Source organism: Denticeps clupeoides, chromosome 1 (assembly GCF_900700375.1).
Source record: "Denticeps clupeoides chromosome 1, fDenClu1.1, whole genome shotgun sequence".
NCBI classification, from domain to species: Eukaryota; Metazoa; Chordata; class Actinopteri; order Clupeiformes; family Denticipitidae; genus Denticeps; species Denticeps clupeoides.
The window spans coordinates 15,743,463-15,768,065 of NC_041707.1; the positions used below are offsets into that span (position 1 = coordinate 15,743,463).

Sequence of the window (24,603 nt, forward strand, 5' to 3'; positions counted from 1 at the left end):
GAAAGAGGCTACTGCCATGCCAATACAGCAATATATAGGCAATACTTTGAAGTGTACAGTCAACACCAAGACTGGAGGTGGTCAAGAACAATTAAGGATTTTGAGGAAGTTTAAGAAGACCCAGACAGGACAAATTATCTTTGAAGTGGGACCTTATATACAATTACTTGCACCAGTGTATCCACTACTTGACTGGTGCATTTTCTAGCCACTTGTCAGAGGCTTTAATGTTGTGGCTGAATATTCAACTTTTATGTGGTACATTGTCATATCATATATTTTGATTCATGGCAATTTCCTTGTGAAGTTGGTCTGATTTATTTGTTGAACTCTTAAGTTTCCTAATAAGCAAAGATAAAAATAGCAAAACAATTAAATGCTGAATGCAGATTTAAAAATTAAATCATCTGATAAATACAATAATTGTTCATTCAAATGCATTTAATATTGAGATCTCTCTGAAAAGCTGGGATTGGACCACATCAAGAAAGTTTATATGCACATTTTATTTTTTTTATAAGTTGTATGGAGAAGGTCTATGCCATGAATGATTCCTGCTTGGTGTTGTTCTGCCATCTTGTGGTCAATATTCAGAATCTTAAAATGCCAGAATATTCTAATCTGCCATTAAATTTTTGTACCGTGCATTTCAGACAGAGCTGCAGGAAGAGGATTTAGCATTACTTTAATAAATATTTACTGCAGAAGCATTCTCAAGGTTCTAGAAATGAATTTAAATTAAATTATAGAATACATATTAATAGTTTTATACTGTATTATGTAGAATTATATTAGGACAAGAAATGCAAATTAAAAACAAACTAAAGACCTTTAAAAATATATTTGAAACTACATTCCAGTTTTAATTGTAGGTTAGTTTCAGAATAAAAAAAATGGAAATGCTGCAAAAAAAAAAAAAAACACCTTTAGAATTTTAATGTCAGTGCTGTATTGACTAAACCTCATATTCTGAAGTCACTTGAAATATAAAATTAAACCACACACAAAATAAACAATAAAAGACAACAATAAAACATTTTAAAACTTTATTAAAGTCAGACAGACATGGGGCTACAGGCTTTGTTTTTCGATGTGTACACCATCAAACAACATCTGTTCTAAAGTTCTCATCACATCATTCTCCTAGTTGCGCAACTACTGCGAACCATCGCAGTGCTATATAATTGTCACTCTGACACTAAACTATGTAACACATATTTCAGGAAAATGCTGGTGTTGTTTCTTCCAACGTTCTCTCACATTATATTTTGCTGCTCTGTTGCTGGTTAAATTTACAAAATAAAAGGAAGTCAAGAAAGGTAATACAAAGCAAGAGAGGTAGTACGGGTGGCTGAATTTCTACAAGAAATGTACTAATAGAAAAGAGGTATGAAATGATTCACAGTAATAACAAGGTGCATTTATTAATGATTCAGCCAGACTGCTTACAGCCAATTAACTTTCTCTGTTTTGCTTGAGTATAAATCATGAATCCCTTTTTCCATTTTAGTCAACCACACAGGCTCTCAGATTAATACTAGTTAACCCAAACTAGTTTATATTTTACTGACACATGTTAAATATGTACATCTTATAATAATAACTTTTTTATAATTTTTGTTTTCATAGAAGCCTTTATAAAAAAACATGTTTCATATCACAGATAAAAAAGGCAAAACCCATGGACTTTAATTTGGACTTTAAAATTTTCATTGATTGCTTATTATGTAAACGGAATGACTTACAAAATACTCCAGGTTAAAGCTTGTTCCAAAAGACCAGTTAGTCCAAGTTCTCCACCATGACAGCCTCACATTCCCATCTAGTAATGTTCTGGGGGGAAGTCTGGCTCAAGGTGAAAAACTGTTCTATATATAGAAAAGTGTGGAAAAAGTAAATCTGCAATACAAAATACATTTACATTTTTATTATATACTACATATCACTACCAAAACTTACTAAATGCTAAAAAAAAGTTATTGTCTGCATTTTATCTGGAAACATGCACTGTACTACTGCAGAACTGAGTTATATTTTTATATATAACTAAGAAATGATCTGTTTTCTAATGCGCTTTGACCGGCGAGAAGGTGTGTCATAACCCATCTGTCTCTTCTTTGCCCGAGAGTTTCCAGACCTTTTCTCGGCCTCCTGTAGCTCACCATTAACACCGGCTTCTTTCTTCTCAGCTCTCTTACTAGATCTTGTTGGACTTTCGGCGGCCATGGGACTGGGTGACAGGACTGTTTTTTCAGCCTCCTCTGAGATCCCTTCCATAACCTCTGGTTCTGTGGAGATGTCAAGTGCCATTTCTGCCTGATCATCCTTGTGATGCTCTGCTTGGTTTGCTGCCTGTTTTGTTTCTACCTCTTCTTCATACACCTCAGAGCCTTCCACCTTCTCCAGGCTCTCTAATGTTTCTTCTGTGTTGTCACCTGATAGGCACTCGTGCCTGTCCTCTGCCTCAGATGCACTGATGTTCACGGTTGTGCCTTCATCGTTCACATCCTCCTGGTCTTGTCCACTGTCCCCAACTTCTTTGTCACCTGAGCTCTTTGCCTCTGTTGCCTTTCCTTCACCCGGAAATGCAACCTTGTCTTCAGCCTGATTTATATTCATTTCTTCAGTAGTCTTGTCACTTGTTAGTACTCCTCCGCACACCAAGCCTCCCTGTTCTGCTAGTTTTTCACGCTCAACCACAATTTCTTCTGTGGGATCTACATAGGGACCTGGATATGTCTTCTCACCTGGGCCACACTCCTCTTCGTCTCCTGTTTTTTCTGTTATTTCATCTGGAGCCTTTTCAGTTTTTTTATTAACCAAAATGTCAGCGTTTTCTTCTACTTGCTCCCCATCAAGATTACCCCTCTCGTCCTCCTCAGCTTGACTGGACTTTTCCTCTGTCCCCTTTTGTTCTTGGTAAAGACGCTTGGATTTTCTTCTGGGTACATGAGCTTGTTTTGAATTACTTCGCAGGCCTCTTTTCACTACCATTGTGCCCTTGACTTCATCAGAGTTCTTTTGTGAGATGTTCACTGTGTCCTCTGCTATGGTAGCAGTTGTTCCTTCAAGCTGTTCATCTTTATCTTCATATGAGGTGCTGGCCATCTCTTCACCCCTTTCCCCTTCCTTGTCATCTTTATCCACCACTTCTGTGTTTTCGTTTTGTTCCTTTTCTTCTAGGTTTTCTTTATTTGTCTCAAATTCTTTGCCTTCAGTGGAGCTACTGAAAACTCGCTCCAGATTGTCAGTGTTTTCCAAAATGCCCTCCTCACAATCCATCGTTTTCTCTGTTATCTCAACATTTTCAGACACAACCTGTACCATGGTGTTCTCGTTTTCCTTTTGTGTGACTGGAGTTTTAGTTTCATCTTCATTAACAGCGACTTCCATCTCCATTCCTGTGTCCAGCTCTTCCTCAGCTTGTTCTTGGTACATTGCTACCTCATGTTGGTTGCTTGGCTTTTCTGACTTTCTTTGTGAACAGTAGTTTACAGCCGGTATCTTCTCTTCACCTGAGCTCATTGTAGTTTCAATTTGGTCAGGTGCTGTTTCTGCTTCATGTTGTTTAACTGCTACTTCCTGCTTCCTCTCTTCCAAATGGACTTGTTCCTTTGGTGTGCCCTGTGTTCCTTCTGATCCTACATTTTGTTCTAAAGTTACCTTCTTTTCCATACATACTTCTTCAGCATCTTGAGGTCCCAAAGGGTTTTCTAATCCTGACTCAATTTTCTCATCACTCTCTGATGTCATCTCAGCATCTCTGGCCACAGACTCCATCTGATGCAGAGCCTTGTTGAAGTCCACTAATAGAACACTGGCTCTTGGTAGTCTCTCAAACGGTGTAGTCCTAATGTCATCAGTTGACACTTCATCTGGCAAGATTGAATCCATCTTTACATCAGCCTCTTTTGGTGAGATGTACTCCTTATCTACTGTTTGAATAACTTCATTTTCATTGATTTCCTCTTCCACCAAGTCCTTCCCTGCAGGATTTTCACTTTTGTTTTTCAGTTCTATATCAGATGTCATTTCTATCATTATCCTTTCATTTGTTACCTCAGTCTCTTCTACTAATTTTTCATTTGTAGTATCAACACACGCTCCTTGTTCTGTGATATGAGCCTCATCCTCAGTTTCTTTGTCTTTTTCTGTACAGTCTTCCACTTCGTGTTCTAATCGTTCTTCTAATTGTTGATTCCCACTGTCCCCAATTTCTTCTGCTTCCACTAACATTCTAATATCTTGTTCTGATTCTTCATTGGCTAATTTTTTGCTCAAATTAGAAACCACAGATTTCTGACTTGATTGTGGGCCACTAGGTTTGATTACTTTGGTACCACTCCTGAGAACTCTTGTCTGCATTTCTGGATCATCTAGCACCTCTTTCACATCTCCCCTCGAGGGACTGTTTTTTGGGGGTGTGACAAACCTTTCTCGTCTTCTTTTTTGGGCTCTCTTTTCAATAGTTTGTTTCTTCTCTGGTTCACCAGCAACAACAATGGTGGCTTGTTCAGTGGTCTCTTCCACCATATCAACTGCAGATGCCTCCTCACCTTGAGTGTCTGTCTGTTGTACGGTTTCTTCAATAGGTTTATGTACTTCCTCAGACTCTCCAGTATCTGCTGCATGTTCTGGTTCTGTTTTCTCCTTTTCCAGTGCTGGTACTTGAACTGATTCCCCTGGATAAGTTACCTTTTCACCGATGTTTTCTACTTCTAATGAACTTTGCTCATTTCCATTAACATTTTTTTCTACTCTAGTATTATATCCAGAGGAAGTAGAAGCCTTTGGTCTGCTCCTTAAAACCCTGTCGGATGTTTGTTGCTCAAGTTCAATGGTTGAGGTCTCTTTTGCTTCATTTTGCAGCTCTTCCGTTGTTGCTAGTGAAACCACTTGTAGTTGCTGTTTGCTTATTTGCTGTGTTTTTTCTTGAACTAAAGCAACAGTCTCCCCCATTCGGCTTCTCAGTGCTCCTTTTTCTACAACAACACTCTTTTCTGTGTCTTTAGCTTCATTTTCTTGTTCTATGCTGAGCTGGGACTCTTCATCTTTGGATGTTTCCATTTCTGTCTCATTGACTCCAAGCTGTATTGGCTCCATTTCTATTTCATTTGAGGCCTTATCAATGGTCTCCTCATAATCTGTTGTTCTAGTTAACTCTTCTTCTACATCTGAGATATTAACTGATTTCACCTCTTCATCAATTTCCACAACCTCAATGTCCACCACTGGCTGGGTCATGTCCACAGCCCCAGTGGAAGTTGAGGCTTCTTGTAATGTTAATGCTTTGTGATTCTCAACGCCTCCCTGCTCCCCCCTTTGCATCTCACAAACCTCTTTTTCTATTCCAGTGTTAGCAGATTCTTGCTCCCCAGGTTGGTCAACATTTCCTTGAAGTTCTTGAACATTCTGTTGAACTTCTTTTTCAGCTGTATTTGTGTCTTCCATGGTTTCAGTTTGCGCAGTTACACATGCCTCTTCAGCCTTTTGATGAGTTTCATCTTTGCTTGTAATTTGTACAGGTTCTATTTTTCCATGTTCCTCGTCTCTCTTGCTTTTTTGGGAAGATTTACTAGTAGGTGTGTTAGTCACCTTTGTTCTGCTTCTTAAAGCCTTGTATGATTTTTGAGACTCATGTTCAACAACTGAAGATTCTTTTACTTCCAGTTGCTGGTCATCACTTGCTGTTGCTGAGCTTTCATCCAAAGCAGCTCTTGCCCTGGTTCTGCTTCTCTGGGCTCTTTCTTGCTCCATGTCAGGTTGCACCTGTGTTTCTTTGGATGTGCCCTTTTCTGATCCGTCCATTTGAACACCAAGATGAACACCAAGCTGAAGATGTTCCTCTTCAGTGGCCTCCTCAATGTCTACTGTTATAGCTACCTCTTCTTCTAGTCCTGTTGTCTTGTGTAATTCTGCCTCTTTAATTATTTCTGACGTCATTTTCACATTTTCAACTTCTACCATTGGCTGGTGGGATAGTGCGTCCATGTCCGCTACACCAGTTGAAGTTGAGGCTTCTTGCAATATTAATAATTCATTATTCTCTACTCCTCGGTCCTCCCACTGCATTGCCTCCATGGATGCGGTGCACTGTCCTCTTCTGACTTCTATCTGTTTTCTTTCTGATGGAGTTAAGGTAGCTGGTTCAGTGCCAGCTATTTCCTGTGCACTTGATGTAAACTCTTCAGAATCTCCCTTGTTATGTTCTATCTGCAGTGTTTCTGTCATAGAATAGTCAGTTTCCCTACCATGTAAAATAGGGTCAACAGTGTTTGAAATATCTGTGGTCTGTATGAGAAAAAACAAAGGACAAACAATATAACATACATTAACATGTTTACATGCATGCTAAATAATAGACCCTTTTTCACCCGAGGAACTATTTTTCAGTTCCAAAAACCAATGGAAAACTCTTTGTGGCATGTTCACAGGAATATAGATTCTATAAACGGCTGTTTTGGGGGACTAATGTCTGAGCTGACTGATCCCCCAAGTCCTGCTACTCAGTGTATTATAAAATGTGAAGGCTTATCCTGTTTTGTCCTGCACTATTTCCATGAGCTGTTTAATACATAAAGATCAATTCCCACAGCATTAAAAGCTCTCACAGACTCTTATCATTGGTCTTACTGTAAAGAAAGTAACATATCAATTATTCCCTTCTGGTTATAACCTGTAATGTAAGGAAGAAGTTTAAATTTCACCTCTATCATATGCTCAACGTGAATGTTTGATCTCCGTAGCAGTCCACATTCTGATATCTTCTCTTCGATACTGTATTTGTCTACATCTGTTTCCGGTGTCTGGTCCATCGGTTCATGTAGAGGGTGGTCTACTCCTGCTTCAATTTCTTCCACCCTGAATTCACCACAGTCACACAACAAACACACTACTACCTTAGAATATTTATGATAGTTAACAAAAAAACAATAACAGCTCTATGGATATTAGAGCTGGAACCTCTTCTCCAGTGGTTACTGCATGTGTTTTAATCAAAGAATACATTCATTGATTACCTGATACCATTTTCTGAGTAACTCTCCCCTGTTGCCTCTTCAGTGTCCTCTATCAGCTTACTGCATTCAAGATTGCTGCTTTGGTTTTGTGTTAAACCCAATGCATCTTCCACCTCTGGGGGGAAAACAAAATCCTAGCACCTACATTCGGGCCACTTCTGGAAAACATACCTTGTTGACTTGCACATTACCTCCGGTCATGTGAATATCTGTGCTAATCTCAAACACTTCTTCCTAAATTGAAAAAAAAAAACTCATGTCAACATGACTCTAAAAATCATATTCTAATCTGAACAAATAAAACGGTAACCAAAGTAAAAAACTCACCACTTCCTGCTCTTCTGTCAACCTCTTTCTTAATTTTGCATGATTGTTGCTTAACTCGAAAACATTTGAGTCCATCAGCCTTATCTTTTTAGCAATATGAGTTCTCTGGTGGGGCATTCCAGCATGCTGAACTTCCCAGAGCAGATCTTGATGTTGTGGTTTGCTTCTGAGATATCTGCTGCACACTAGTGAAAAAGAAAGATGAAAGGAGCATGATATTCTTATAAACCACCATACCATAACAACTCTTAATCTTACACAAATTATCAAATATGTTCAATGATCTGGTTCAGTGCAATATTTGGTTGTTACCTCTGAGCATGGCACATGAAACAGGGTACCTCAACCCTAAAGAATCCTTCTGGAAAGACTCAACAAAGTCTTCCAACATCCGCAGCCCGTGCCCTTGTCTGCGATGGTCTTTACGAACAAACATGGAATCCATGACAGGAAGCTGATAACGTTCGGTTAAAAATTCCATGCATTGGATTCCTATTGGAGTGAATACACAGATGCATGTGATGAAAATGTGTACAGAATTTTTGTATTTTAACATTTTCAGGTTTCTCTTTGCCATGGGAAAATTGGAATGTTTGAGCCAACATGTGTTGTGTGACATCAGCACGGTAGACATACTAAGAGGGAGAAATTTGCATTTTCATGCAAAAAGTGGCCAGTACAAGAGCAGCAAAAATAAACAAAACAAAAAACCTAGACCAACAGTAGGTATAAAAGTACACTATACAGCAATATTTCAATATAAATATAAATGGGTGTGTTAAAAAGTTTTAAGGGTGGTAGTAGCCTAGTGGGTAACACACTGGAATATGAACCAGAAGACCCAGGTTCAAATCCCACTTACTACCATTGTGTCCCTGAGCAAGACACTTAACCCTAAGTTGCTCCAGGGGTAACTGTCCCTGTAAATACTGTTTGTAAGTCACTCTGGATAAGGGCATCTGATAAATGCTGTAAATGCAAATGTAAATATGTAAACTTATGTACCTGACCATTACCTATAAGGACTTCCCAATTGGAATCCATATATCATTATAAAATTGATCAGTATTGACTCTTCTAAGAAGGCATGAAACAAAATTTTGAATATATTTTTGGGACATTTTACCCAATCATTTGTGAAGGTCAGGCAATAATCTTGAAAAAAAGAAGGCCTGGCTGTTAATCTTAAAGGAGTATCCTGTCAAGCAATTCCATTTATTCCAATTTATGGACCTTGCCCTGTCCACGGGGCACAATCATGTTTTTTTTGTATGCTAGAGAATTAGGAACTCCCTTCTCATGAACTAAGCTCATTATCCTAATTATCATTATCCCTCTTCCACCAAACTTTGGCACAGTGCAGTCAGGCAGGTAATGTTCTCCTAACAGTATGGTAGTGATGAAAACTGTGTATTGATGAATGTAATTCACTACACATTGGGAGCATTGTGAGTGGTGATGTCAAGCTTGATTGCAGCTGCTGATACAAGGAAACCCATTCAATGAAAATGTTTTGTTTGTGCTGAGGTTAATGCAAGAGGACATTGGTAATGCTGCAGTATTTGCATCAGCAGAGCATCCGCGATTTTTACACATTGAGTTTCTGTGTTTTATGTTCCAAAGTGCTTCCATTTTGCAATAATGCCACTTACTGAGGACCATGAAATATATTGGCATATCATAACCTGACCTGATCTGAAGGTGTCATCCTATGTCAACATTGAATTCTTTTTCAAATGTTTGTAACTGCGGACTGCATGCGTGTGTTTCAATATGTAAATATTGTCCCTATAATAAATGTGCTATATATGTTCAGATATTAAGAAGTAATTAATATAACTGATATTGGGGTAGCAGTGCAGGGCTCTAGATTAAGTTTTGCACTGGTGTGCTTATTGGTAACTTTTTGGGGGTTCTGAGTTGTTAAGTGAATGGTATTTACAGACTGTGTCCTAGTGCCACATTTAACACAGTAGCTATAATATGGATGATTGTCTCAACTGTTCTGCAGCATAACAATTCAAGACCACATAGTGCAACTCTTACCACCACCAGCTATAAGGAGGCACCCCAGACACAGCTTTCCTGTCAAGCCTTGTGTCAAAATAGCATGTGGACTTTGTGGTCTTCCCATATGCCATATATGCCTCATGTTAACTGTATTTCCATTTTCTCTTAATAAACTACCTTCTTTTGTATGGCACTTGTTACAATAATAAGACAAAATAAAATTATTATTACCCTCATCCTTGATAGAGTAAAAGCCAATAGCTTCACCATTTTTCCAGAGGATTTTGGTGACATTATCTTCCCCATGTCGAAGAAATGGCACATCATCCTTTGTCATATCCTGTCCCCTGTATATAATGCGGTTAAGAACATAGAGGACGATTTTCTCTCCAATGGTTTTCACCTGCAAAATACAATGGATATGAATAAAGTGTTAAAATAGCATGTTTTGAGATTAGGCCACAATAAATCAACTTTTCCCACCTGTCACAGACTGAGGGCATGAGGCAAGTACAACCAATACACTTACAGACCATCTATATTACACGGTAGACCATCAACAAGAACTACAGTCATGGCCAAATGTTTTGAGAATGACACAAATGCTGTTATTGTGGCAATTGGCATATACTCCAGAATGTTATGAAGAGTGATCTGATGAATTGAAAAGTCCCTGTTTGCCATGTTAAATTAAGTTAAGGCACTGCTTGGTGTGTTTGGCACGAGCCTGTATTACGTCCAAGGACTTCCTGAACCACCTCAGAATTAATCACGCAAATTCACCAAAAACGTAAGTTATGGCTCCCTCGCTAATTCCATGTGCAGTATGTGAGATGTACAGCTTGACGAACTCCGTCAGTAGTGAGGATTTCACCTGTGGGAAGTGTAGGAGACTAGTTGAAATGACGGAGAAAATAGCCGAGCTAGAGGAGCGCATCCGAAATGTATATTTAATTAGGGAAACAGAAGTCTTAATTGACTCCTTTCTAGTTCTGGACGCGCACCAGCCCAGTCAGCCGGTGAGTGTGTATACCCCGGCGCCGGTACCAGTAGCGCCCTCCGGACAGCAGGGCCAGAGCGCCCGACATCCGCACAAATTTAAAATCGCTGGCAAAAAATAACCGCAGGTACTCCAGTATAGCGATTCACGTCGGCGCTACGACGTCCGGCTACGCCAGTCGGAAATAACTAAAAATCATTTTATAGAGATGCTTGAACTGGCTAAAACGATGTCGGATACAGTAATCTGCTCTGGCCCATTACCGCAGTTTTGGCGTAGCGACGAGACCTGTAGCTGCTCCTCGACATAAATCGCTGGTTGTCGGAGTGGTGTCCAAAAAATAAAGTGGGTTTTATTAATAACTGGCCAACATTTAATAATCCATAGTCTTAGAACCAAAAAACAAAACTGACTCGCCAGAGCCGAGACCAGGCAGCAGACAGACCGGCTAAACCGTGTGTCTGCCATTTGCGTAGAGCCGCCACCCAGCGTGTCTTTACCTCGCTCTATTAAAACAAAATATTCTACAAAAAACGTTAATAATAAAACTCATAAATATGCTGACACTGTGTCTGTTCCACGGGCTGGGCGGGGTGTCTGTTTCAGCAACTTACTACCCGTTACTATCACTCCTTCTGAACCTACCACCAGCACCCCCAATATAAGAATAGGATTATTAAATGTTAGATCCCTTACACCTAAAACGCTCATTGTCAATGAAATTATTACAGATCAGGGGTTTGATGTACTGTGCCTGACCGAAACTTGGTAAAAACAAAATGAATTTGTAGCATTGAACGAGTCTAGTCCTCCTGGATACAGCTATATACACCAACCTCGCTTAACTGGAAGAGGAGGTGGCGTCGCAGTAATTTATAAGGATAACCTCGGTATTACTTATAAACCCGGACAAGGATTTAACTCTTTTGAGATTCTACATACCAACATAACTCATGTAGTCTCACAAAATAATTCCATTGATTATTATTACCCCCTGGACCTTATTCTGAGTTTCTTAGTGAATTTACAGATTTTGTCTCCAACTTAGTTGTATCTGTGGATAAAGCCCTAATTGTCGGCGACTTTAACATCCACTGTGATAAATTAGAAGACTCACTAAGAACAGTATTCCTGTCTTTATTAGACTCAGTTGGAGTTAACCAACATATAACAGGACCTACTCACAAAGGTGGTCACACGCTCGATCTTGTGTTGACCTTCGGTTTAAATATAGAAGATATAGTTACTCTTACGCAATCTGAAATGATCTCAGATCATTTCCTCATCGCTTTTAAAATATGTCTCAGACACATAAACTCAATCCTCCTCGTTATAGAGACAAACGGACAATTACATCAAGTACGGCACAGAGGTTTATTAACACCTTACCAGATTTATCAATGCTGATAAACTCACCGTCAGACCCCGCTGAACTTGACCAAGCGACCAAATGTCTAGAATTAACACTGCGTAGTACGTTAGATATAGTCGCTCCCCTCAAAAGGAAGATAGTAAGAGATAAAAACGTAATTCCTTGGTATAATGATCACACACGCTCGCTTAAGAAGACCGCCCGGAAATTAGAACGCAAATGGCGTCAAAGTAAATTAAACATATTCCGAATAGCTTGGAAGGAGAGCCTACTTAACTATAAGAAGGCTCTTAGCACGGCTCGATCAACGTATCTGTCCTCGTTAATAGACAAAAACCAAAATGATCCCGGATTCCTGTTTAAAACTATAGTCAAACTAACCAGGAATAAGACAGAAACGGATACTACCACTCAATATCATCATAGTAGCGATGATTTTATGAATTTCTTTAATACTAAAATTGTCGCGAATAGAGAGAAGATTAAAAGCACAACAAATAGCTCCGCCGATATTTCCATGGAAAATAATCTTCTAATAGACGACCACCGAATAGAATGATTCAACCTTATTAAAGAGCATGAATTAATCAAATTAATCTCGTCGTCAAATCAATGTACTTGCGTTTGGATCCGATTCCAACAAGGTTCCTTAAGCAAATAGCACCCAATATTATAAATTCTATCCTCAAAATTGTTAACTCGTCGCTTAGCACCGGCCACGTACCAAGTTCGTTCAAGGTAGCAGTCATTAGACCCCTGATTAAAAAGCCTGATCTTGATCGCAGTCAGCTTTCAAATTATAGACCGATATCCAACCTCCCGTTCATATCAAAAATCTTAGAAAAAGTCGTAGCCCAGCAGCTGAGCGCATACCTAGACTGTAACAATATCCATGAAGTATATCAATCAGGATTTAGACCTCATCATAGCAATGAGACAGCGCTGGTTAAAGTGGTTAATGACCTGCTGTTGGCCTCTGATCAGGGACGCATCTCGCTGCTTGTCCTGCTTGATCTGAGTGCAGCGTTTGACACTATTGATCACGCTATTCTCCTTGCCAGGTTAGAGAATGTTACCAGAAGATGCTACTATAGCAACAAAAATTTCGGCCTGCCTCTCAGACATATCGGCATGGATGTCTGAGCGACACCTCCAACTCAACCTATCCAAAACCGAGATTCTGATCTTTCTGGGCAACAATTCTCCTCAGCAAAACCTTTCAATTCAAATTGGATCGCTATTGTTAACACCCACGGCATCTGCAAAAAGCCTTGGGGTTTGGATTGATAACAAACTGAGTTTGAACCATCATGTTGCTGCGATCTCCAGATCCTGCAGGTTCACTCTCTACAACATTCGCAAGATTCGGCCTTTTCTCTCACAACAGGCTACGCAGCTCCTCGTCCAGGCAATGGTCATCTCCAAACTCGACTACTGTAACTCTCTCCTGGCTGGAGCCTCTGCAGTCACCATAAAACCACTCCAGATGGTCCAAAATATGGCAGCCCGCCTCATCTTCAATCAGCCAAAATACACCCATGTTACACCTCTTCTTACCTCCCTCCACTGGCTCCCGGTAGCTGCTCGCATTGAGTTCAAATCCTTGATGCTTGCCTACAGGGCTGTAAATGGAACTGCGCCCTCCTACATCAACACACTACTACCTAGATACACTCCTACACGCTCTCTCAGATCGGCAAACGAAAGGAGACTAAAAATTCCTTCTTCACGGGGTCTCCGATTCCAATCATGTCTGTTCTCCGTTGTTGTCCCTGGCTGGTGGAACAACCTACCCTCCTCCACACGACTAGCCGAGACTATCACCACTTTTAAGAAGAAGGTGAAAACCCTCTTATTCCAAAAATATTACAGACAAATTTAACACATACACATGCATACACATTTAACAAACAAATACAAAATGTATAAATACATTATAATTTTTCTTAGTCTAGCACCCAACACTCTCCGAGCATGTTCTTCAATGACAAGTCTAAGCCTTATCAGGGCTCTTAGTTTGTATACTTGATATTCTATAGAAATCGAACGAGAATTGCTGGTGTCTTCCCATTGTAAGTCGCTTTGGATAAAAGCGTCTGCCAAATAAAGTAAAGAATGTTATTGGGATTAAGGGAACAGCCCTTGAATGGTTCAGATCATATTTGACCAACCGATATCAGTTTGTGGACATCAATGGGGTTTCATCTTCACATAGTAAAGTAGAGTTTGGTGTTCCACAAGGTTCTGTCCTAGGTCCATTACTTTTTTCTCTATACATGTTACCTTTAGGCGACGTCATCCGCAAACACGGTATTAGCTTTCATTGCTACGCTGACGACACACAGCTGTATCTGTCAGCAATGCCAGATCAGAGGCAGCAGCTGAACAAAATAGAGAATTGTCTGAAGGACATTAGACAGTGGATGCTCACCAACTTTCTCCTGTTAAACCCTGACAAGACAGAAGCGCTTGTACTTGGGCCTCAAGCAGCCAGGCATAAACTGGCTGACTACACAATAACCCTGGATAGCCTTTCTATCTCACCGAGTATTGAAGTGAAGGATCTAGGTGTCATCATTGATGCAGGTCTCTCATTCAATTTGCACGTAGATAATGTCACTAGGATAGCATTCTTTCACCTCAGAAATATTGCGAAAATAAGAAATATCATTTCAATGCATGATGCAGAAAAGTTGGTCCATGCATTTATTACATCAAGGTTAGATTACTGCAATGCATTACTGTCTGGATGCTCTAGTAGGTGCATGAGTAAACTCCAGCTAGTACAGAATGCTGCAGCCAGAGTTCTAACTAGAACCAGGAAATTTGACCACATCACCCCAGTCTTACAATCACTGCACTGGTTACCCATCAAATTTAGGATTGACTACAAAATCCTACTTTTAACCTATAAAGCTCTAAATGGTCTCGCCCCACAGTACCTGAGTGAACTTTTGGTTCTTTACGAACCGCCACGCCCCCTTCGATCAATGGGTGCAGGGTCACTACTGGTACCAAAGGTGCAGAAGGTCACAGCTGGGAGCAGATCCTTCTCCTATAGAGCTCCGCAGTTGTGGAACAGCTTGCCTGTCAGTGTCCATAACTCGGACACAGTCTCAGTGTTTAAATCCAATCTCAAAACCTATGTGTTTTCTCTGGCTTAGAGACCCTCATTTCACTTCACTTTGACGCAGTGTCAATTATAAAGTCCAGTTTATCACAGAGTCCCCCTGTTAGACACAGACAAAGTTAAATTCACCCTAGTTAGGCTGTCCTAGTTAGGGTACCGGGCCACTGTAGCACCAATATACCACTATAACCACATATTTCAGTATCGGTCGTACAGTGCCACCGTCTGCCGCTGCTTCTGTTTGTTTTTCTCCGAGACACGGAATCAAGCACCCAGGCAGACCCCAGTGAAGAGACCAGCAAATAAATCCTGGTTCCTGACAACTGCTTAACAAGGACATACCATGAAACAATCCAGAGGGTCACAACAGCCACCACCACCGTTACAACTACAGCTATAGGGATCTTCAAATGGACCAGTAACATCATTATGGACACGTAATCTAGACCATGACACTGACTACATCCTGGACTTCTCCAACCCTACAACTGTAGGACTTATTATTATATCATCCCCAACCCTGCACTGACACCATTTGCAGGCTCACTCTACCCTGGAAGGGGGTCCCTCTCTGTATCACTCCTTCCCAAGGTTTCTTCCTTTCTTTTTTTCTCTCTCCTAGAGTTTTTTTTTTTGTGTGGAGTTTTTCCTTGTGTGCAGAATGGCCTCTCAAAGCCCATTGAGACATACTGTATGTGATTTTGGGCTATATAAGAAATAAATGTTGTTGTTGTCCTTTGTTGGCATTGCCACAAAGGACACGCTGAGATCATTTCAGTGATCCTTTCGTTAACACAAGTGAAAGTGTTGACGATTGAGTTAGAAGGAAGGTGATCCTTGAAATCCTTGTTTTTCCTCTGTTAACCATGGTTACCTGCAAGGAAACATGTGCAGTCATCATTGTGTTGCAATGCTTCAAGGCAAGGATATTGGCGCTACCATGATTGCACCTAAATCAACCATTTATCAGATCATCAAAAACTTCAAGGAGAGAAGTTCTAGTGTTGTGAAGAAGGCTTCAGGGTGCCAAAGAAAGTTCAGCAAGTGCCAGGGCCGTCTCCAAATGATTCAATGTGGTGCCACCAGTGCAGAGCTTGCTCAGGAATGGCAGCATGCAGGTGTAAGTGTATCTTACGCACAGTGATGCGAAGACTTTTGGAGGATGGCTTGGTGTCATGAATGGCAGCAAAAAAGCCACTTCACTTCAAACATCAAGGACAGACTGATATTCCTTAAAGGTACAGGGATTGGACTGCAGAGGACTGGGGAAAAAGTCATTTTCTCTGATGAAGCCCCTTTCTGAAAAATGATTGCCCAGAGAAGAAAAGGTGATAGCACCATCAGTCCTGTCTCAAGCCAACAATAAAGCATCCGGAGACCATTCATGTGTGGGGCTGCTTCAGTTTGGTGAACAGTTTGGTGAAGAACAATGCCTTTTTCAGCATGATGTCGCATCAAGTGATATCGAAGCGGCTCGGGGAACAAAACATTGAAATTTTGGGTCCATGGCCAGGAAACTCACCGGACCTTAATAGAGAACTTCTGGTCAATCCTCAAGAGGTGGGTGGGCAAAAAACCCCCACAAATTCTGACAAACTCCAAGCACTGATTATAAAGGAATGGGTTGCCATCAGTCTGGATTTGGCCCAGAAATGTATTGACAGCATGCCAGGGCGAATTGCAGAGGTCTTGAAAAAACACTGCAAACATGAGCTCTTTGTGTAAACTTGATGTAATTGTCAATAAAAGCATTTTAAACTTATAAAATGTATGTAATTATACTTTAATACACCACAGAAACAACTGAAGAAGCAAACTTTGTGAAAAAAAAGGTATTTGTGTCAGTCTCCAAACTTTTGGAAACAACTGTACAGACGGGAGAAAAGTATAAAAAATGATTAGTAAAACAGACGTAGATCTAACGTGACACTGCCCTAAATAACATTTACAGTTTGAATTGAATTGTTAGGGGAACATGGCAACCATACCCCATTGTCCAGACAGATTTTTGTCGTATTAGGAGACGAGTACTTGCTTTTCATCAATCTTTGAAGGATGTCCAGCTCTTCTCAGTATTACATACTGAGAGGTCTGTCAATTTTATCACATCACTTTAACTGTGACAGACAGAATGTAAAATATCTAGGAAATCACACTGTATGATTTTTAAAGAAATTATTTGTATAATGGTGCAGAAAAGAAGTAGTAAGTCAATAGCAAAAGTTCTTTAAAGTGAAAGTGAAGTGATTGTGATACACTGCAGCACAGAAGTGGCACCTTGGTGGACCAGGATTCGAACTGGCAACCTCCTGATTACTAGGTCGCTTCCTTAAGCGCTAGACCACCACTGCCCCAAAAAGTTCACCTCAATACTTTGTAATGTAACCTTGGTTGGCAATGACAGAGGTCAAATGTTTCCTGTAGGTCTTCACCAGGTTTACACACAGTATTTTTGCCCATTCTTCCTTGCAGATCTTCTCAAGAGATGTGATGTTTTGGGGTTGTCGCATCTCTATTGGATTAAGGTTAGGAGACTGACTAGGCCACTCCAGAACCTTGTAATGCTTTTTACACAGCCAGTCCTTCGTTGCGCAGGTGGTGTGTTTTTGCGATCATTGTTGTTATGCACAAAGATCCAGCCACGTTTCATCTTAAGTGCTCTCATTGATGGAAGGACGTTTTTGCCCAAAATCTCACGACCACATGACCTTCTCCCAATCCTCCTCTGGATCATCCAGATGGTTGCTGGCAACCTTCAGATGGGCCTGGACATATGCTGGCTTAAGCCGTATCACTGCAAAATTTGAATGTATGATGACGTAGTGTGTTACTAATAGTAAACTTTGTTACTGTGGTCCCAGCTCTCATCAGGTCATTGACCAGTTCCCCCTGTGTAGTTCCCACAAGGAACAAGGACAGACTCCTTTCTCCTCTACTTCCCTGTCGTGGATTCTCCTCCCCACACTGCGCATCCAAGTAAGCGTTAACACACAGTGGTATTATAGCTGTGGCTGACTGATTCTCGCAGAATAAAATGCGAAAACACATGTACCCTTCTCATTTCAACAATGAGATCCCTTTATTGGAGTCTCTTTAACTGATGGTAGGTGTTTACCAAAGAACACTGATTACTGTAATTAAACAAAAAGATGCTTCAAAAAATATTAATTTAAAAGTGAGAACACTTATGCATCCAGCTTATTGTACAAATATTGTACAGATTGTACAGGCTATAGATCACATCAAAGGTTGGTGATTTTTTGGTGATACTTTTTTTACATCACAAACACCTGGCTTTTTAACAGGGATGTCCACACTTTTTATATCTACTGTATGTGCCCAGTTTCCCTCAGTAAATGGCATCAAAGACACACATGTAACATAAAGCAGCTTTAAAACAACCATAAACCAGATGTTTTTTTGTTTCATTTTCATCCCCTTCCCTGAGGCTTTGCTCCTGGTGAGTAGGAGGAACTGAGCCAAAACAGACTGAAGGCATTGGAGTATAGTGAATAATCAAATTTTCTTCAATCTTTACTTTTCAATCTTGAATTCAAGATTGTTTATTATCCAGTCATGTATAATTATTGTGTTACTGTATACCCCCTATGGACAGAAATATGTCAGGACATTCACTGCGATGTAAGGGAAATATCTTGGATGCTGTTATTTATATGTATAAAATATGTGCCACAGATGATAAAGTCATAAGTAGTAGACAACCACAAATGAAGAGCCCTACTGGTTTAATGCTATACAGTATTTAAGTTTATTGTATTCAATTATTTTAATGTGTAAAATTTCTTTTTACACACCTCAAAACTAGTAATAATAAACATTCACAAATTTGTAAAAGAAAGTAAAGTTGGCAGGTACCTCTAAAATTCCATCTCTGGTGGGATCTGATGTTTTCAGCATGCTCTCTGGCAACCACCACTGACCATCTAAGAAGAACCCTACAACTAAAAATGTTATATATATATATAAATTTATATGCACACACACAGACTAACACAACAAAAATGAGATGCTTCAAATGTACAACACTTTAGAATTTTCCCGATTTCTTCAAACAAATTGCCATGCTGTAATGAAGCAATGAAGACTGCCATGCAGTGAAGAGAAGGCACCAGTAGGTGCAAAACAAAAGCATATGACTTTTGCAGGTTATGTACTAGCATGCAAGAACAAGGTGAAGCAAGACCTAACAGAACTTGATTTTCAAGCAAATTAAATTAACCAAGAAACTAAGGGGTTATCCAAAACACCAACAAAGATAAGTCATAAGATAACTATCACTTACAATATCAGTTTTCATATATTAGTTAGGTATTTGTTAAATGAGTTAGATTAGTTAAACAAATATAAGAATATTTAGACACAGAAGTATTTTCACTTCCAAACTAACAGCCAATCATAGCACTTCACATACCTTTGATACCCAAAGACACCTAACACAGGTTTAATTTCCAAAATAAATACATTGCAGTGTATAGTATTTTAAGGCCACCCTTTTTAGAAATCTGAAAAATTCTAAACTCTACATGGCAGACATTTACCACTCAAGTAATCTTCTGGGGAGAACAAACCAAGGATGGGCGTTTTCACAACTGTTCCGTAGAAGAGGACAGGACTCACATTGCCGAGGCAAATCTCAACCTTTCAGCAAAATGAACAAGCATAATAGAAAGCAAGAATGAATGAACAAACAAATGAACAAATGCATGGACAAATGCAGGGCTTTCTCACCTTTTTGCCACTGGACAGATGGAGGTACTCAGGAGTGCTGGAATCTCGCTGCAAGAGTTCATTCATGTATTCATTTGCAGACTGCTCCAGGAAATGCTCATCCAGCGTGCTCAAGATATCCACTGGGAATGCCATGGCTCCTGGGAAATTAATGTTGAATAACAGAAGTGAAAGTGAAGTGATACACAGCAGCACAGCACATGGTGACACAACGAAATGTGTCCTCTGCTTTTAACCATCACCCTTAGTGAGCATTGTGCAGCCATGAAAGGCACCCGGCTCAGTACCTTCTGATTATGGGGTCGCTTCCTTAACCACTAGGCCACCACTGCCCCTGGAAGGCACTGCTGGCCACCTGATTAAATGCAATTTTTCATGAGAAAATGTATTAGCATCCAAGTTGCTGGTGCTGGAGCTGCCCTCTATTTCTGGAGCACCATGGATTATAAGTTACACCAAGCAGGTCAGAATTCAAAATATGCTGAAAGCCAGAAACAACAGAGCCACCAACTAGCCCAGTGTGATTCCTGCACATTACTGCTACATGAGCTGGGCCCATCATTTAATGCCATGGCCATAATGCTCTGTATTCTGAGAAGAGTTCTTACACACACATGCAACCAATAAAATGAAAAAAAAAATCATAGCTGCCTGGTTTAGCTGGGGTTGGGAAGTTCATGAAGCTAATCTTCCTTTTCAACCACAATAACCTAGGTATGTGCTTCATCAGGCCACTTTCACTAGCACATTTTTGTAATAAGCAGCTGTTGTGTGTATTTGTGATCTTTTGTGCAGTAAGCTCAGAAGACCCTGTAGGGCTAAAACTTGCTGAAGGCCGACCAGAGCCCAACCCGGCATACCTATTGGACCAGGGCCCAACCCTGCCTAATTATTGGACCAGGGTCCAGCAAGGCATAATTATTGTCGAGGAACCTAAAATATTAAAGCATGAAAATGGTGAAGGCTTAGAGTGCCACTGACTGCTGTAGCCTTGTCATGGACAAGACAATCTGACAGTTCCAGGTAGCTTATGAGCATTCGTAATAACAAACGCAACGGTTGGGCAGCTTGATACAATTCAAAGGCTTTTGTAGCTGGACAACAATCGATGACAACCGCCTGGTTATTGAAAACACATGTAGATTCACTGAGCACACACACATTTTTTTCACAATCCCAACTTTTCAAAGTACTCCAGACGAGGTTTCTGATGTCTCTCATGTCTTGTGTCTGCCTGATCGCCCTGAATGTTGTTAGCTGTTTTAGGTCATATAAATTTATCCCTGTGTTGCCTCATGTTGGTCTGGTCTTTTATTGTCCTGTGTGAAGTAATGGTTTTGTATGGTTTTATAAACCCCTGTCTTCATCAGTCGTGCTTTTGTGTCCTTCCCTGTCTGTGAAATTGTGACAGAATGACCGGACCATCATTGGACACAGCTGATTAAGCCCATCGGCCAGACGGTGAGCTCCTCTTTGGTGCCTGAGGGCATCAGCTATACCCTTTCCTAGACCAGAAGGTTTCTGGTTCTGCTGTTTATCTTTAGATACCGCATACGTCTACAGTGCTGGTGAAGGTGTGGATGCCCGGCAGGGTCCATGACACACCCCACAGGTCCAGGGTGGGGTCATGGATCCCTGTGAGGTCTTGCATGTTCAGCGGTGCCAGTGGAGGGTGGGGACATCTGTTATGCCCGGCAGGATCCATGGTGCTCACCATTTGTCCACAGTGGGGTGTGGATGCCTGCTTCCTGGTTCCCCAGTCCCTGGTGTTGCCCGAGGCGTAGAGGAGCTGCCTGGCTGATGTGGCAGCCGTTGATGACTAGAGTGAGTGGTTGAACACGGGTGAAGGCAGAAGGGTGGTTGTCTGTGGCTGACTGACTCTTCTACTCTGTTTGCTGCCCACCATTGTTTGGTGGTGCCTTGGGGTAGTGAGATGTACCTTTGCAGTCCTGGTCATATGCCACACCTTGAAAATATATACCTATGCTGATTAAAATGTTATTTAGGGTCCATGCTGGGTTGAGCATTGTGCGCTGCACCACAGGACCATGACTGATCCCTAGTCAAAAAAAGCAAGATGCACTTCTTTGACTTCAGATAGGTTCAGACGTAGACTTGGGCTGCCAAAAAGTAGATTTTAAAAATACAGACAAAAGTCTGACACACTAACACACCTGGACAATGCAATTTGAAGTTGAGCTACTTCTGCTGGTAAATGTTCAACTGGACTTGTGCATGCTCCAAAATTTATACTGCAAAGACATGCTGCAGCCGCCTGACACATTTCACTCTGGCCTGGCCTTCATTAACCTGATTCCTCATGCTGTAATAATGAAGGCTGCTGGTTGTAAACAGTGTGGGATTGCCTGTATACTTTCTGGCAAGTGAGCAGAAATGATGAACCATACACTGGAAAATGGTCTTGTCTTGTATTTATGGGATATGTAAGGAAATTAAATGCTGCAAAGAGCAGCTTCCAGGAAATGCACAACAAACATGCCTTTTAAAAGAGTGCTACGGGGTGTTTTCCTGTCTAATCTTATTTGGCTACACGGAAGCATGTGTCAGCATTTTTCACCAAACACACGTACACTGCACACAAGGGTAGCATTCTTGGTTTCTCTGCAGAAGTGGGCCGTACAAACCTGGGGAGGGTGAAACATTCCAGTGCTGTGATCCTATAGAAGTGGTCATGCTGACAGTCATTTAGATGATTGACACATACATTACTGGCGCACCCTGTTATGAATCTGAAAACTTCCATTTTAAATTTAAGAAAGCAAGAAAGGAAATAACGCAACGTCACAGTTGCAGATATGCATTTGGGGGTGTGTCACTCCCGCTAGTCTGTGTGCGTGCGCATGTGTTATGCACAGGCAGTTGGATTTTATTAGCAGTTTAGTGCTTTGTCTGTCAGAGCAGGTTAGCGGTCAAGCAGAAGTTCTCACTCACGTGTGCGTGTGTGTGAGAGAGAGAGAGTGAGACGTCGAGAGAGCCAGTGTGTGTGAATGAGTATGAGTGTGTTATTGGTACTGAGTGAGTGTGCACATGTATGTTGCTGTTGTAGTTGTGTAAGAGTGTGTGTGTGAGAGAGAAAGAGGAGGGGGGTGTGCACGTGTCTGTGAATGAGCAAATATGAAAGTTATTAGTAATGAGTGAGTGTGTGCATGTATGTTGCTGTTGTAGTTGTGTAAGAGTGTGTTTGTGCATGTTGAGAAAAAAACAGCTGTAAACCCCCCCACCCCCCAGGGCAGGGACTGACTAAACCACAGAATTCCACAGAATCCAACGCAGAGGAACATGCTGCACAAAAAAAGAGACACACCCCTTCACAAGTCTCTATAGTGCAAAATAGGACACACCCCTGAAGAGGCCAGATCTATACTGCACAGAGCAGAACACAGAATGACTACTGCACTAGTGCACCTTGCCAAAAAAAAAAAATCAAAACCTCCTGTGGACTACTTCTCTCAAGTTGTTGTTTTTCAGTTGACTTCAGGACCTTCTCGACGGCTTCAGACTGGCATTGTTTGTAGTTTTATTTCTTGCTGCTGGAGAGTACACTATGTTCTCCGTGTCCTCCATTGCGGAAAGGAACCAGCTGCAGGCCCATTTTAATATGCTCGAGTGCATGGTTAAGGGGGGGGGGGGGATAGCCAAGGTCTGTGGGTACAGACTGAACACAGGGACTGAAACACAACAGCCAAAGGCCTGGTCGGTGCCAGTGGGGATTTAACCGCGTGGAGCCGACCAAACACCCCACCACGCAGCGACATCTCATTATTTTTAGTGCCTACAGGAGACCAAATCCAATCAAGGTGCTGCTGAAGTGTCTCCTTGACCCCGATCTAATCAAAGTATCAATTAAAATAAAAAAGTTGCATCCCCGAACCAACCAGAACCGGACCTGGTTCCTGAAAATGAGACCCGATAGTTGCAACTTAATGCAAACTGCAAGGCATTGCTGCCCATGTGTTATATAATCTAGAGCACGGCCTTCTTTACTGGGACCTTCCTAATCAGCATTTATAATCCCTATATGCCATGTAATTAACAGGACCAATCAGCACCAGCACCCCAAGTAGTTTTCCGCATTTCCGACCTCCCGTGCGAAACAATACTATAGCAGAGAAGCGTGTGACCGTGGTTATGCGCCCTCATTTCTCTGTGTCGGGACGTGAAATCTTTAAAGAGCGCCGGGATTAGTAAACAAGCAGAATAATCCAGCGCGCGCCATTACCGCCGCGCCATCCGGTGACGACCGGACACGAAAACATCTCGACACGTACCTTCTTTCGCCGTGAAACAAACAGGGGGAGAGAAAAAAAAAAAAGATCTTCTCGCGGTGGCTATTTCATGTGCGTCCGTCCTGTTGGCCGCACTTTGAAGGCGACGTCACGGGGCCAGTGGAGCGCGCTCTGTCGCGCGCGCGCGCGCGCGCCCGCTCAGATGTGCACGGCAGCCGCCCGGGGCGCGCGCACGGCGCGCTCTTCACATAACTTCGCAATATTAAGGCCAAAATAAAATTAAAAAAAAAACAAAAAAAACACTTCGGGATTTCGGTCAGAAGTCACTGAGTGTTCGGTACGCCCGCCGATGTTGTCGTTTTGTTACTCTGGTTTGTATCATCCCCTTTTTGTACGCGTTTGGATGTAGTTGGTTTCTGCTATGTGTTGAAGAAGAAGAAAAAAATACAAAAATAATCACTTAGAAATATGAAATACATTCTGCTTTCACACAATAATCACACAATTAAAAAAAAGAACAGGTATTTGTAATATTGCAATATAGTCGCCAAATGTTGTTCTCAATGCAAAACACCCAAAAACATTTATTATGAATATTTATTATGCAGTTATTATAATGCTTTCATTACGAAAATGACTTTTCATATTGATGGAATAATCTGTCATTACACAGGTTTGTGTGCCACAAAAGGAGTAGTACTGTGCCCATTAGTGGAAAAACTCTATTTGTCCATCTCAGCTTTTAAAAC

General features: G+C 41.1%; 1 protein-coding gene across 2 annotated transcripts; it reads right to left on the reverse strand.

Annotated features, from left to right (window-relative positions):
* Positions 1–1,031: 1,031 nt before the first annotated feature.
* On the reverse strand, positions 1,032–24,027 carry LOC114792747 (golgin subfamily B member 1-like). Of its 2 annotated transcripts, XM_028984139.1 has the most exons (11): positions 23,897–24,027; positions 19,608–19,747; positions 19,418–19,517; positions 18,735–18,820; positions 9,588–9,759; positions 7,659–7,838; positions 7,347–7,531; positions 7,211–7,253; positions 7,020–7,134; positions 6,708–6,861; positions 1,032–6,291 (listed from the first exon to the last, which is right to left on the reverse strand). In XM_028984139.1, exons 2-11 carry the CDS (start codon positions 19,740–19,742, stop codon positions 2,047–2,049), a joined length of 5,415 nt encoding a protein of 1,804 aa, XP_028839972.1. In that variant the 5' UTR covers positions 19,743–19,747; positions 23,897–24,027; the 3' UTR covers positions 1,032–2,046. The 2 variants fall into 2 exon arrangements, with proteins under 2 accessions (XP_028839972.1, XP_028839980.1); XM_028984147.1 differs by lacking the exons at positions 19,418–19,517; positions 23,897–24,027 and having other exon boundaries at positions 19,608–19,650.
* Between the last annotated feature and the right edge of the window lie 576 nt (positions 24,028–24,603).